General features: G+C 30.3%; 1 protein-coding gene and 1 pseudogene across 1 annotated transcript; both read right to left on the minus strand.

Moving 5' to 3' along the window:
• Positions 1-12,101: 12,101 nt before the first annotated feature.
• On the minus strand, positions 12,102-15,791 carry LOC149566953 (receptor-like protein 31). The gene is made up of 2 exons (XM_089820168.1): positions 15,224-15,791; positions 12,102-12,311 (listed from the first exon to the last, which is right to left on the minus strand). The coding sequence occupies exons 1-2, from the start codon at positions 15,634-15,636 to the stop codon at positions 12,203-12,205; spliced, it is 522 nt and encodes a 173-aa protein (XP_089676294.1). The 5' UTR covers positions 15,637-15,791; the 3' UTR covers positions 12,102-12,202.
• On the minus strand, positions 12,320-14,815 carry LOC149566954 (uncharacterized; annotated as a pseudogene).
• Positions 15,792-16,054: the final 263 nt, after the last annotated feature.

A 16,054-nucleotide genomic window follows, 5' to 3' on the forward strand; every position in this document is an offset into this window, starting at 1 on the left:
CTTAACTCTAGCTCTAACACTAAACCTAACCCTACCTCTAAAACTAACCTTAATCCTAACTTTAACCCTAACCCTACCTTATATGTATATATGCATGTTCATTTCATGTTTAGGACTTATATGTACATGCATGAGATCATTTCATGTTTAGAAATTATATCTATATGCATAAATTTAGTTATGCTTGGGATTTATATGTAAATGAATGAGTTCATTTCATATTTAGGACTTATATTTATATGCATGAACTCATTTATGTTTAGGATTTATAACTTACATGGATGAACAAATTTCATGTTTAAGACTTATATAGATGTGTGCTCATTTTATTAATCATTCATTACATAATGTTTAATCATCTAAAAGTGAATCAATCATGTGTCTAATCAATTTAATCACATGCACTATAATGTTGAACCACCTAGATTGGACCAATCATGTACATCTAATCATAAACTAGAAATAAACATATGTCAAATTTCCAATCATGGACCATATAATGTTCAACCATGTGCACAATTGAATGTCTAATAATAAATTTAATCAATTGAAATTCTAATCATAAATTGAACCAATCACGTGTCTAATCATAAACTAGAAACATATATCACATGAACCAAAAACTACAAACATATATAACATGTCCAATCATATATCAAATTATCATATAAATATGTCAATTATCATAAATGAACCATAAACACATGTACAAAGATCAATACATATATAAATGTCAAATCATAAATGTTTATGTCTCAAGAAGATCAATGATAAAGTAAACATCTACATGTCTTAAACTAGAGTCATCCAAACTCATTCAAATAGAGAGACCCTCTAATCGAGACTCGTGAACATCATGTGTCAATGGAGTATCAATTGACCCCTACAAATTAAAGTACAATAATTAATTAGACATACATGTATATATGGGAACTAATTCACAATAATTGTACAAATTTAAATGTATTGACATAAGTGCATGTGTCTAGATTGAATTGATTTAAAAGTCTAATTAAAAATTACCTGAACATGAGTAGGTGTCACACCCATAAAATATGTACCCCACACCTTCCTCCAAGTAGTAGGTGTCATCAAGAGTGTCATCAATGACACATAGTAAGGTCTCCTCATTAGAAACTCCATCTCTAATCATCTTAGTCCTCTATAATAATGAGGACTACAAAGGAGTAACAAGCTAGGATGTGAGTAGTGTAGAGTTGTTAAGATAAAATAACATGTCTATGTATTATACTATCTCAATGGGAACATGAATCTGAGTCAAATCTCACAATTATTAATCAAGCACATCAAGTCCATCAATAGTAATAGAAACACCAAGACCAACTCCTAAGATCCCCTCAAGTGGAGCTATAGTAGATTGTTGTGCATCTAAGTGCTAAGTTGAGTGTTGTACATAATGTTGATTGCTAGAATATTGAGCACCAATGTGTTGCGTAGAGTAGTCAATGACAAAGTTCAGTGTAGAATGTTGTGTACATAATGTGCATGACCTGATGGCATGCCATGGGTCACTCAAAATATAACCCTATGTGAAAGTGTCATCAACTCTACAAAATCATCTAAAGATATCCTTTATGCATCTACAATGTATGAATATGCCTATAAAAGATTATCAAGAAGATACTAGGTCTTCTCTATATGTATATTCTCTCTACTAGGGCCACATATATCTCCTAGTGTAAGAAGACATGTAACTCTATAGATCTCATTAGTGGGTTGTGTAGTAATTGATGATGGCTCTAAAGATATCTATGTTGATTAGCTGTCCTCATAATATATATACCCAGAGTGTCAGATGTAATGCTATTGGCTAAAGCTACAATGTGTTCTATCTGATCAGCCACTTCCCTCTGAGAATAAATAACAACTCTATCTATAGTAGCAGCCATCGCTGGTATCACTATTGGGGTCCTATTATCCACCAACACATGATGACCATGAATAACATGACCATCCTACAGTATTGATCATGATCATAAATTCTACTGCATTCCTGACCATAATATCCTAGAAGATCTAAATAGTTGATTTGGTTACCCCAAATGAATCTCTATGTACAACTATTCAATAAATATTATGGAATTTGGTCATTATTGGGATAATGACCATGTGCTACTAGGAATAAAGGGTAAATCATGCAAGAAATATGTGACACAACCCATTTAGTAATCTAATATCCTCTAACCTCGGTCTTCTCCTCATAAAATGGGAAGACCTCTCATTTGATAGTCTCCTTAGAAACTAGGCTCTAAACATTCTCTAAGGACATATCATCCAAGACCTTTACATTAAGCTCAACAAAAATCCTATCTAGAGACTATGTTGTGAATGTAGTCTATGATCTATGTTGGTCAGTAAGATCGTAAAGACTAGTCAAAATCTATTGACAAATATCTTTGTATTATAGATGATCACGATATCTATCAATCAATGATTTGAGTCTAGAAATCTATGAGGTGGTGAAGTGGAATATACTCACTAAATCAAGAGTGTGAGGGTGGACATGGGGTACATTAGCATGTGGTCCCAATATTTGACTCTATCCATGTCCCTATCCTTGCCCAATAATGACTAATGACTGGTTTTCAACTAAAATTTGTCTTTGGGTTAGCCTCCATTTTGGTTGTTTTTTAATATAAAAAACTAGTATGTTTTACAATTCATAAAATTCAATTAATATAAGAGTTAAATGGATTCATCGAATCAAATCATAGAAATTTTTTTTCTAAAAATTATGAAGTTGAAAATCTTGTATCATGCAATCTATTAATTTTACAATATTTTTTTTTAAAAAATAATTGTAATTGATATAAGCAAAGAGTTTTAATTGGTTGAAATGAGTAAACAATTAAATGATAAAATAGTACTTAGTGTCCACAAGCACTTAGAGTTGGTATTAGAATTATAGTTGAATGAGGGTTAGAATTAGTCTTCACAAGAAGGATTAAAGTTGATACAAACCTTTTGTTTTCAAATACAAACAAAGTAAACATAATTAATCAACATTTATGTCAACATGCATAGATAGATTTATTTTTTGTAAACCCTAGATGTAAATGTGTATACATAAGAAGTGAGAAGCTTGTATTTTTTTAAAACAATTAATTATTTCATTTATAACATTTTATCAATTGATCTTTTCAAGAATAATAAATTATAAATATATCACTACATTTTATTAATTTATTTTATATTAACATTTAAAGTCTACATCTTAAATTTAAGCAATGTAAATATAAAAAAAAAACTAAATTAATCATATTTATAACAATTATTTTCACAATTTATCAAACTATTTATTCATAATTATATCTTAATTATCTATACATTAACAACACTATCTAAACAATATATAATTCAGTATATAGAAAAGTTTTATAAAAAACACAAATTAAATTGATATAGGATTGAAATTAATAATTACTATTAAGTATTTTTCCTTTTCTATTTTTTTTAAAAATATTTTAAATTTAACATGTTTATTTTTTAACTTATAAAATAATCAAAATCATTTATCTCTGAGCAATGGTTGGCTAATAGATTTTACATCTTAAACACGGAGAACAAGAGGCACTACCCACATTAATAGAAACATATCATTTATAAAAATTATTAATATTAACAATCCATGCTATTGTATATAAATATATTTTATGTTTTTCTTAATCCTTTTATTAAAGAATGTATTTGTGCTTTTCACTTTTAATTCTTTTAATTACTTACATGTCTAAAATTATTTTAAGCAATTTAAATTATATTAAAATAATATCAAAGTTAACCTTATAATAGTTTCTAGTTATTTCTATCTTTATGAGAAGATATTAATAAGAAAGAAATGGAGAAAATTTCTGTCTAGTTCAAGTTATTTCAAGTAGTTTTTATCCCCTTTCAAATAACTTGGACAAGCTCAATATTAATTCAATAACATAGAATTACTAATGACTATCCATAAATAATAAATATGAAGTACAAAACTTAACAATTCTGCCAGAAAGCTTGCTATTCATTCAGAATAATCAACTTGTAGAATTAGAAAAAATAATTGTTGAGATTCCTAAAACAGAACCCCTTTAAAGAGAAAGCGAAACTTTATAATTATTTTATTTTAAACTTTAACATTCAGTTAATTAAATTAATAATAATTTCACTATATTATAAAACTATATTTTAAAGAAGCTTCCTCCATATTACCTTCTTTAGGGTCCGTTTGGTTGTGGGAATATAAAAATGGGAATAGGAATACTTATTCTCGAATAGAAAATAGGATTACGTATTTCTATTCTTGTTTGGTTTACTAGAATTTGATGCCGAATTCATGGACTCAAAAATTTATATTTTCTAAAATAAAATAAAAATTGGAATAGGAATACGTATTCCAATTTTAGGTGAAATAGTAAATCCTCATTTTTTTGGCCAAAACTGGAATATGTATTCTAATTTTATTCCTATTCCAATTCTGATTTAGTCCATCCAAACAGAAAATTCAAAATTTTAAGAATACATATGCCTATTCCACTTGTATTCTCATTGCCAAACAGACCTTAAGTTATTTGTGTCCATATATTTTAGAACGAGCCTTGTTGCCCACACACGGCCCTACTGTAGGCGTGTTCTTGCATAAGGGTTGTGGTTATAAAACAAATTAATAAGCGGCTGTGTGCTGACAGAATTACTTGAAATCCTTCTCGGCCTACAATTATTTGTTCCCTTCAATTCTCTCGGGACAGCCCTACGGCTTTATATGCCTTTTGATTTTATTTTTATTCAACCAGCTTAAGCAACATACTCGTTTTTGGTACAGATATTGTAGATCTTTCTTCATAACCATTATTATATAGTGATAAATAAAATGATATTTTTAAGAAACAATTTCATGATATTTTTTTAATTTAATTCGACTTTTAAAATTTTAGCCTTATATTTAGGAAGTTAGTGATACCATGAATATCACTTGAAAAAGTTATGTAACCAATAAAATCTAAGAACATCCTAACTTATTGTTCAAATTTAGTAGGGTAAAAAGTTGGAGCTTTTATTTGGTAGGAAAAGGTTCCAATTTAACCTGTAGCCCCCTCCAAAAAAAATTTATCATAGAGTTACTCTCATGGGACATGTGCCTTACATGTGTTAAGCATATAAATATGTTTAAAAATCAAAATTTTAAAAAATAAATTTTAAATGTGCAATCTCATGAACAAAATATTTTCCACAAATTACTTTGAGTTAATTATTTATTTTAAAGAGAAAAATTCTAATGATAGACTATAATTTGGTTATTTATTTTTTAACTTTTAACTACAAATTATTTTTATATTTGTATTTAAAAGTTTACACTTATCTAATTTTTCTATTTTATAATTTTGTATTGTGAATATTTAATTAAAAATAAATAAAAGTCTAAATTTTAATTCAAATTATTTTATAAAATTTATGTATTTAACAATAATAAATGCAAGAACAAACCATTGGATATGACCACTCGATATTACTTGTTTAAAATTATACTCATAATTATACATTGATCATTTTCATAACTTAAATACACAAGAATAACTAATATTGTAAATACATTTTGTACAACTCAAATTTTTAAATTAATATAGATCTATTCATATTTAATCTTTATCATAAATAATTATAACTAATAAAAACAGCTTTCACTTTTTCTTTTTTTACCTTCTAATATATTATTATTATTTCATTCACATTTTTCTATCCCCTAGCTCTTTATTTTTTTTCTCAACAAGAGAAAAGTATAATTAGCTTCATTTGGAAAACTTTATTATCATTTCCAGTGATAGCAACACTGTAAAGGTTACACTTTTGCTTTCTTCTAAATCTATTTTCCTTTGATTTGATGAATCAAAATTGCTTTGCTAAATGACCATTTGAAATCATGTGTTTCACACAAATGCTAGTGGAACTCAACCATGTTAAGCCATTCATGGCAATGGGGCCAATAACTTCTAGCTAATTTTATATAATCAAGAAAGACATATTTAGCATTTTAGAAGTGTAGTATTTTCAGATATTGAAATAATAAATATGATAAGTAGGAGATATTTTTAAAATCAAATTGTGATATTGGTATTAGGATAGTTTTTCGAGTCAAACTCATTGACTCATGTTTCATGAGCAGTGGTACACAAGAACAGAACCTATCTCTTATGAGAACGAATGGAACACTCAACATCATATCATTACGCTGAGAGGCATTCTATACAATGGAAGCACAAATGCCCAGCACGAGAATATGCCAAGATTCTTTGTCAATAAAAAAGAAAATGTAGGAGTTACAAACTTCTAAATTAAATATTAAATTATTAAATCATAAAATAAAAAATACTCTCGAAATAATAGCTAGCCGAAATAATAGGATGTCAAATGGAGGCCGAAATAATAGGCTTGAAAAAATAGGGCCCGAAAAAGTAGGACTCAAAAAAATAGGCCCAAAAAATATGCCCCTAAAAAATAGGGCCCAAAAAAATAGGGGCAAAACAATTTCAATATGTTTTTTTTTGTTAAATATAATATTGCATGCAGATTCATGCTTTTTTTTTGTAGGGAGTGGGGGAATTTGAAATAAATTCGTGGAATGTGAAGAGATGTCTGTTGGGGGAGATGAGGAGTCTCTCACAAGCTATAAAACAAAGGCTCCTCATTTCATTTTCATTTTATGTTTTTGCAAGAAGGAAGAGGTGGAGATTATTGTAGGATTAGATTGGAGTTTTTGAACAGGAATAGATTGAAGTTTTGGAGTAATTTTTTTGCTGGTGAGATTTCTATTTTCTATTTAGATTTAGATGTAGACGTAGATTCGGATTCAAAATTAGTTATAATATTCTACTTTGATTTATATTTCAATTTCAATTAGTTCCATTTAGATTTCTAGAATTATATTCGAAATTGTTTACGCTTACATTTAATAGTTTAATCTTGCATGTTTGATTTAGATTTAGATTTGCATTCAAAATCTTTGAGTTATATATTTTATAATACTTTTCATTTTCATAATTTAAAAGTGCATATTTCAAATTAGTTTTAGATTTGCATGTTTCATATTAGTTTTAGATTTGCATATTTCAAAATAGTTTTAGATTTGAATGTTTCATAATAGTATTATATTTGCATGTTTCAAAGTATTTATATTTTCATATTTCAAAGTATACTTTTATTATTTATGTGGATGACAATGTCACCATATCAATACAATTTATATTTTATTAAAGTTAATGATTTATTTAAAGTACATGAATAATATATTTAGTATATATTGTATCATTATTAGATTGTAAAATATAAAAAAATTCTCCAAATAATAGCTGGCCAAAATCATATGAAGCCTAATGGATGCTGAAATAATAGGGCCTGACAAAATGGGCAAAAAATAGGACCCAAAAAAATATGGCCAAAAAAATAGGGCTGAAATAATTTCATTAAATTTTTAAATATATAATATTTTTTTTTGTTAAATTTATTTTTGAATGCACATTCATGCTTATTTTTCGTGGGGAGTGGGAGAATTTGAAAGAAATTCATGGAATGTCAAAAGACATCTATTGGGGGATATGAGGAGTCTCTCATGGGTTTATAAAACAAATGCTCCATATTTCATTTTCATTTTGTGTTTTTATAGGGAGGAAGAGGTGGAGATTATTGGAGTGGATTAGAGTTTTTGAAGAGGAGTAGATTAAAGTTTTGGAGTAATTTTTTGCATCTGAGATTTTTATTTTTAATTTAGTTTTGCATTTAGATTTAGATTTAGTTATGTATTTAGATTTAAATGTAGATTTAATTTCAAAATAAGTTATAGTTTAGCCTTGCATGGTTGATTTAGATTTAGAATTCAAATTGAATCAAAATCTATTTGATTTAGATATTTGATAATACATTTCATTTGCACATTTTTAATGTGCATGTTTCAATTTAGAATAATATTTGCATGTTTCATATTAGTTTTAGATTTCCATATTTCAAAATGCTTTTGATTTTTATGTTTTAGATTTGTATGTTTCATAATAGTTTTATATTTGCATGTTTCAAAATATTTATGTTTGTAATGTTTGAAAAGTGGAAGACAATGCCATCATATTTCAAGCATTACAATCTAACTATTTCATTTGAAATAGTTTTGATTTTTATCTATGTTGTTTTAAAAATTATTCATTTGAAAGAATTTGTGTTAATTATGAATACTTTTTTATTCTGATAATTTCTATATGTTGATGTTTGTTTATAAGTTTGCAGGTTACTATTTGAGTTATGGATGCCTCGAACAAATAATCAAACATTATTTGATACTAGCCTGACTACTTCAATAACCTCAAATGATTTCTTTGAGACTGAGTTTGACAAATGCCTACAAATAATTAAAGAGATGTGCACAACTATAATTAAAGTTATGGAGAATGCAATATTTCCAATTGACTATGTTGGGGAAATAGAAGTAATGAATATGAAAGATGCATAAAAATTCATATGTGACACATCTACAAAAGTGGATGGGTTTCCCTCAATGATGAAAGAAGTCTTTCATGATCATTGTTCAAACAAAGGTCACAAAAGAATCCTAATCATTGAAGAATGTGACATGTATTTACGCTATTACAAATATTTTTTATTTTTCTATAGGGCTCATTCTTGTCTCCAATTTTAAAAGTTTACTTCTAATTAGTTGTATTGGCAGTTTTGTTTCAACATTGTTCTATGTAACTTTCACGAAGAAGAGAACAAGAAAAAATAAATTTATTATTTTACAAAATATTTCTTTAATGGATGTGGCTACTAAATATGTTAATTAAGAAAGAAAATCATAAGTCTAAATAGATGTCCTTAATGATAAGTATATTTATTGATTACAATTCTTAATCATTGCAATAAAAATTGCATTAGCATTATTAAAAATTCAACAATATATAATGTTCTCACATTATCATGCAGAAATAATTTCCATAAAATTGATTCTTATATATTATTTCACACTTTTTACATCATTTAAATAGTTGCGTTGGGACTTATAATTTCTCTTTCATGAATTTAAAGGTTTGCACTATTTGAGTCATTTTTATAACATATATCCCAAATTTGACCATAGTTGTACTCCAAATACTCCAACACTACACCTAAATCTCATACTTCCCTTAACAATGTCCCTTATTTTAGTGTAACATTTAACCACTTACTAACCTTAACCATAACATTGAGTGTCATATAAATGAAATTGTAAACCTTGGATCCTAACTCTTACTCTTACTCTATATATGATTGTACTAAGCATTTAGTAAATTATATACCTTAACCTAACCCTATATGTACTAGAAACTAGAAATAATATTATATTTTTTATAAGTGGAAATATATATATATATATATATATATATAGAGAGAGAGAGAGAGAGAGAGAGAGAGAGGTGTATCTAGAGAGCAGGGAGAGAGAGAGAGGGGGGGAGAGGGATTAAGAGGTGTATTTAGAGAACATGGAGAGAGAGAGTGAGAGAGAGAGAGAGATTAGGAGGTGTATCTGGAGAGCATAGAGGGAGGGAGAGATTAGGAGGTATATCTAGAGAACAACATGAGAGAGATAAGGGGGTGTATCTAGAGATTACAGAGAGGGATTAGGGGGTGTATCTAGAGACTAGAGACAAAGAGAGATTAGAGGGTGTATTTAGATAGGGGAGATATTACTAGGTGTAGTTAGAGAGAGAGAGAGAGAGAGAGAGAGAGAGAGAGAGAGAGAGAGAGAGAGAGGATGGGAGAGGGAGGGATTACATTATTAAAAAGATTAATAACTTGTATCACAATAGAACTAACCCACATAAAAATTTAACCTACCAATTACCCTAACACTAAGATAAACTATAATAATAGCACTAACATCAACTATAATATGATTAATAACCTAGAAATAACCTTAACCACAATAATAACACAAATCCTAACTCTAACTCTAACTCTGACTCTAAATCTAACCCTAATTGTAACCCTAACCCTAACCCTAACCTTAACTCTTTATAACCCTAACTCTATACCTAATTCTAACCCTAACCCTAAGCCTTACTATAACCCTAATCCTAATTGTTATTCTAACATGAATTTATCTCTCATGTTGACTAAAGTCAAGCAAATTGCAATTATTGGATAGGATTCATGCATGACTTACTAACGTTTGGTTCACGTACAAGCGACCCTTGCTTTCACTCACCTTTTATCCCTAAACCTAACCCTAATTTTAACCCATATTCAAACTCCAACCCTAACTCTAACTCCAACTCTATCTCTAACCCTAACCCTACCCCTAATTCTAACCCTAACACTAACTCTAACTCTAATTGTAACCTTAACCCTAACCCTAACCCTACCCCTCATCCTAACCCTAACAATATATATAATGCTAATCCTAACCCTAACACTATATTTAACTCTAACCCTAATAGTAATTCTAATCCTAACCCCAACCCTAATTCTAACCCTAAATCTAACCCTAACTCTAACCTAAATCTAACCCTAACTCCAACTCTATCTCCAATTTTAATTGTAACTCTAACTTGATCCCTAACTCAAACTCTAATTCTAACCCTAACCCTAACCCTAATCCTAGCCTCAATTCTAGCCCTAATTCTAACACTAACATTAATGCTAACACTAACATTAATTATAACCCTAACCCTAATGCCAACCCTAACTCTAACTGTAACCCTTGTGCTAACCCTAACCCTAATTTTGACCCTGACTCTATCTCTAACCCTTCTTCTAACTCTAATTCTAACTCTAACTCTAGCTTAAACCTTGACTCTAAATCTAACCCTTTTCTAACCCTAATTCTAACCCTAGCTTTATTTGTAACTTTAATTCTAGCCCTAACACTAATTCTTACCCTTACCCTAACCCTAAATCTAACTCAATCTCTAACCCTAATTATATTTGTAACCCTAATTCTAACCCTAACCCTAATCCTAACTCTAACTCTAACTCTAACTCTAACTCTAACTCTAACTCTAACTGTAGCTCTAATTCTACCCCTAACCCTAACCTATATATCCCTAACTCTAATCCTAATTCTAACCCTAATCCCAATTCTAGGCCTAACCCTAACCTAATTTTAACTCTAACCATAACTCTAATCCTAACTCTAACTCTAACAATAACTCTAATCCTCACCCTAACCTTAACCCTAACCCTAACACTAATTCTAACCCTAAATCTATCTTTATCTCTTACCCTAACTCTAACTCTAACTTTATCTCTAATTCTAACTCTATCCCTAATTCTAACCCTAACTATACCTCTAACTCTAACTCTAATTGTACCCCTAACCCTAACTCTAACTCTAAACCTACCCATAATCCTAACCTTAACAATATATATAACTCTAACTCCAAAGATAAGAAAGGGTATATTATTTGTATATTATTTCTCCAATAAGCATGCATTTCATTTTCCAAGATACACATTTGAAACAAACAAACGTTAATAGTGATATGTTATTTTGGTCTCATGATATTATAGCGGTCATTGTCTGTGGTCTTTGTCTAATTGTCTTTTTATTATATTCAATCTTGCTGTATAATTCTTTATTGCATTATCATTTTTAATAATTCTATCTTAAGTGATTTATAGCAATGATAAATTTTGAATTTATATTTTTTCTATTATTCTATTAATTATATAATTTATTTTCTTATTAAAAAAATAAAACTATTTTTAAATAAACTATTTTATAAATATATTATTTAGAATTTTATATATAAATAGATATATTGATAAGGACTAATAAATTATGTTAAAATATTTTAAAGATTTTATAAAAATTATCTTAAACTTATGTTCACCTCTAATAACTATAGATTTCTAAGAGCAATTACTTTATATTTTGATACTTTTAATTGAATTTTAATTTTAATTTTTTTTACAAATATACCATGAGTAGACTAAGTTTAATCAAATGAAGTATAAAGTTGCCTTATTAAAGTACATTATATCAATCTATATCCAACAACGTCAAGTACCACCTTATCAAACTAAATTTTAGAACATGATTCACAATAGAACAACCTAACAAAAAATATAATTATAGTTACAAATTTATATAGAATTTTATACTTTTGATATATGAAAAATAAGATTATCTTTTACATTTTTTTTTAATCTTACAAGTACCCTTCCATAAGGCAGGGACTGAAGCTCACTCAGAGCTCTTGTTTAAACTCAAATTTTCAGCCAGGAGCAAACTGTGCACCACTTGGGAATGTTCGAGCCCGATGTTCATAGACAAAATGACTTGCAATTGAAACCTGGGCACGCGAAAAATTAAGATTATCTTCAAAATTGTGCAAACGTGTTTTAACCTTTTTACAAAATCATTAACAACATATAAAAAAAGCTAGTTAATTATTAGACAAAATCATTATCAGCAAAAAGAAGGTTTGTGAATAAAGCTTACCATTCCTCAGTTGGGGTCTGGCAGTGGCCGTATCATTTGTTAATTGTTAAGAAAACGTTAAGAAGAAAAATAAATTTGATGAGTTTAACTTACTCTTCCTCTGTTGGCATATAGTATGTCGATTATACAGCTGTATAGCAGACGGAGATCAGAAAACATGACTTAATTTGTCTCTGACTTTCTGAAAGAGATAGTCGATAATGCCATCCATAACTCTGAAACACTTTGCTCTCCAAGATTTGCAGCAACATAAGATGCAAATCAAAATTGAAAACTCAAATGCATAGCTCATTCCTATTCCCAAATCCCACCATATATCCTCTAGCCCATTTTGGTTTTCATCATCATTGGGAGAAGCGTGGTGATTTCTTAAACATGACACATTGATTTGCAAGCCACATAGATCAAAGTTGTTGGAGAATGATGATGAATCAAAGATCATCATTTGTCCTCCTTTTGGTATCATGCCTGATGGATTATTATAAGACACATCAAAGTAACTCAGATAAGTGAGATTTTGCAGCTCAGCAGGAAACAATCCAGATAATCTATTTCTTGAAAGATCGAGTGACTGTAACTGTATCATACTTTCCAAGGATTTGGGAATCTTGCTGCTGAAATGATTTCTTGAAACACTGAGAATTATCAATCCTTTAAGAGATTCAATATCCCAAGGTATTTCGCCTTATAAATTGTTATTTGATAGATATAGACATTTTACTAGTCTCAAAATTCTTCCATACTCTAAATCTTGTCCTTTATTCCTTATGACCATTTGATCTATATAACAAAGAAAGGAAAAATATTCAACTTGTAGAATTTCTGTGTTTTCTGTCTGATTTGCCATTGCACTCAAGTTCATAAAGCCACCTGGAATAATCCCTGCAAATCTGTTGCTTGACACGTCCAAGATCTGAAGATTTAGTAAGTTTGATAATTCTGACGGCAACTTTCCATCAAATTTATTCATTTTTAGTACTAAGATACGGAGACTTTTCAAGTTCTCAATCCATTTAGGAATCCTTCCCTGAAAATTGTTATTATTCAAATCTAAGATTTCCAAAGAGCTGCAATTTGCAAGGGATGGTGGGATGTACCCTTTTAGCCCATTCAAGCTTAATTTCAATGTTTTCAGAAAAGTCATATTTCCAAAACCATTTGGAATTTTGCCCTCGAGATTATTATTTTCTAGATTTAAGACAATCAACATAGAGCATGGGTTTAAACTCAAGGGAATCTCGCCACTGAGCTTATTATTTGACAAGTCTAAAATTGTGAAATTATTTGATTCAAAAATAGAATCAGGAATGGTGCCACTAAGATTGTTTTTGGCCCGTGATAGAAATTTTAAAACTTGTCGACGTTTGTCAATTGTTGTCGGAATGGATCCATTAAATAGATTTTCTGAAAGATCAAAATATGCAATATTTTGCAGAGAAGGGGAACATTCCCTTGTAATTTATTATTGTGCAAATCGAGCGATAAACTTTCAAATCCAAGTAGACCGGGGGGTAAACTACCAACAAATTGGATACACGAGAGATTGAGAAAACGAAATTTTGTAAAATCCCATAGCCAGTATGGGATATTTCCTCCCAGAGAGTTTTGAGACAAGTCCAAATGGGTTAAGAAGTATTGAGTTGAAATGAAGGATGGAAAATTCCCTTCCATATTACAAGATCCCAAACCTAAGCGTTCTAGCTGAAAATTAGGAATATAAGTGTGATTGACTGTTACAGTCAACTTATTCATTGAGAGATACAGCCATTGAATCTTGGGGATTTTATCCAGAAATGAAAATGTGTAATTGCCACTTAGTTGATTATTGTTAAGGAGAAGCTGTTCGAGTTTTGATAGCTTGTTCAAAGATGTTGGTATGGTGCCATTCAGAGAGTTTTTATCCAATTGAAGACATGTGAGCTTTGATAACTTACCAAATGATGCTGGGATGGTGCCATTCAAAGAGTTATCAGACAATTCAAAATATACAAGGTTTGACAAATTACCAAAAGATGTCGGGATAGTGCCATTCAAAGAGTTATCAAAGAGGACAATTCTTGTGAGCTTTGACAACTTACTTAACGATGTTGGAATAGTGCCACTCAGAGAATTAGTATACAGAACAAGTTCTGTGAGCTTTGACAAATTACCCAAAGATGGTGGAATGGTGCCACTCAAAGAATTATAACCCAAGTAAAGTTCAGTGAGCTTTGACAACTTGCCTAAAGATGTTGGGATGTTGCCAGTCTGTTGGATGGGCAGAGGACAAAAAATAACAAAGACAAAACAATACAAAACACAGAACAATACAAAATACCAAACACAGAACACAATGTGCTGCCGCACAATAAAATATATTATATTTCATTCATCATTTGCCCATTGCCCATTGCATTACATGATGCCTCTATTTATAGAGGTCTTAGTTTATTTCTGGAAACATCTACATTAGCCGACAAGGGACAAATATTTACATGTTTCTACAAAATGCTACGACTGACCAAACTTATAGAAAATACTTTAGCCGGCACACCCTAAATAAAGCGCTGTAAGGTTTGACAGACTACCCAAAGATACTGGGATGGTGCCACTCAAAGAGTTAGAAATCATATATAAATTTACAAGACTTGACAAATTACCCAGAGATATTGGTATTGTACCACTCAAAGAGTTACAACTCAGATAAAGAGAAGTTAAACTAGACATTTTACCAATTCCTATTGGAATTTGGCCAATAAATTAGAATAGTACAAACTTAAGTACCTCAACTTGCGGAGCTCTTGAAACTGTGGAGGGATGGCAAGAGGAGGGAAGAAGGCATTCCTGATGAGGTCCAAGATCTCCAGATGCTCCGGCCGGAATAGCCCCCCATGAATTTCCCTCCATGACGTGAAAAACCCCTCGTTATAGGCATCAGCAGTCCACGAGGCATTAAGGTTTTCAGGACTGAGATCCAAATAAATGACGCGGGAAGTGAGTGGATGGCAGCTGATTCCTTCCCACGTGCAGCAGTTAAATCCTTTCCAAGATTGCAGCGTGGAAAGAGAGGAAGTGAAGTTGAGGCCTTGTTTGAAATCTAACAGGGAATTTCTATCACCTGCATAACAGGCGGAAGAATGAGGCAACAGTCCTAACAATGGCAGAAACACTAACACCCACACCCACATTATCAACATCCTGATTGCAAATCGCACAACAGCTCAATTTTTCAAATTTGCTCCCAACAACTTGGTCTCTCTGTATTTATAATGGGAACTAAATGAAGCCCATTTATAACTGTATTTCTCCTATCAGATCTGTGGCGCAAATCTCTGGAAACTTATTCTACCGGGCAAAGTGGGAAGAAATCTCCTCCATTCAATTTTCTCACTTTTATTTTTTTGTTGCAATTGAATTTATCTCTCATGTTGACTAAAGTCAAGCAAATTGCGATTATTGGATAGGATTCATGCATGACTTACTAACGTTTGGTTCACGTACGAGCGACCCTTGCTTTCACTCCTTCCACAATTGAAATTTAGGCTTTTAACACCTTTTCGTGGAAGGTCGGCCAGACTTTATAGACTTCATGTTGGCGGAATTAATTTCTCCACC

This window comes from Cupressus sempervirens, chromosome 3, assembly GCF_028749045.1.
Source record: "Cupressus sempervirens isolate cs-2001-9-10 chromosome 3, ASM2874904v1, whole genome shotgun sequence".
Lineage (NCBI taxonomy): Eukaryota > Viridiplantae > Streptophyta > Pinopsida > Cupressales > Cupressaceae > Cupressus > Cupressus sempervirens.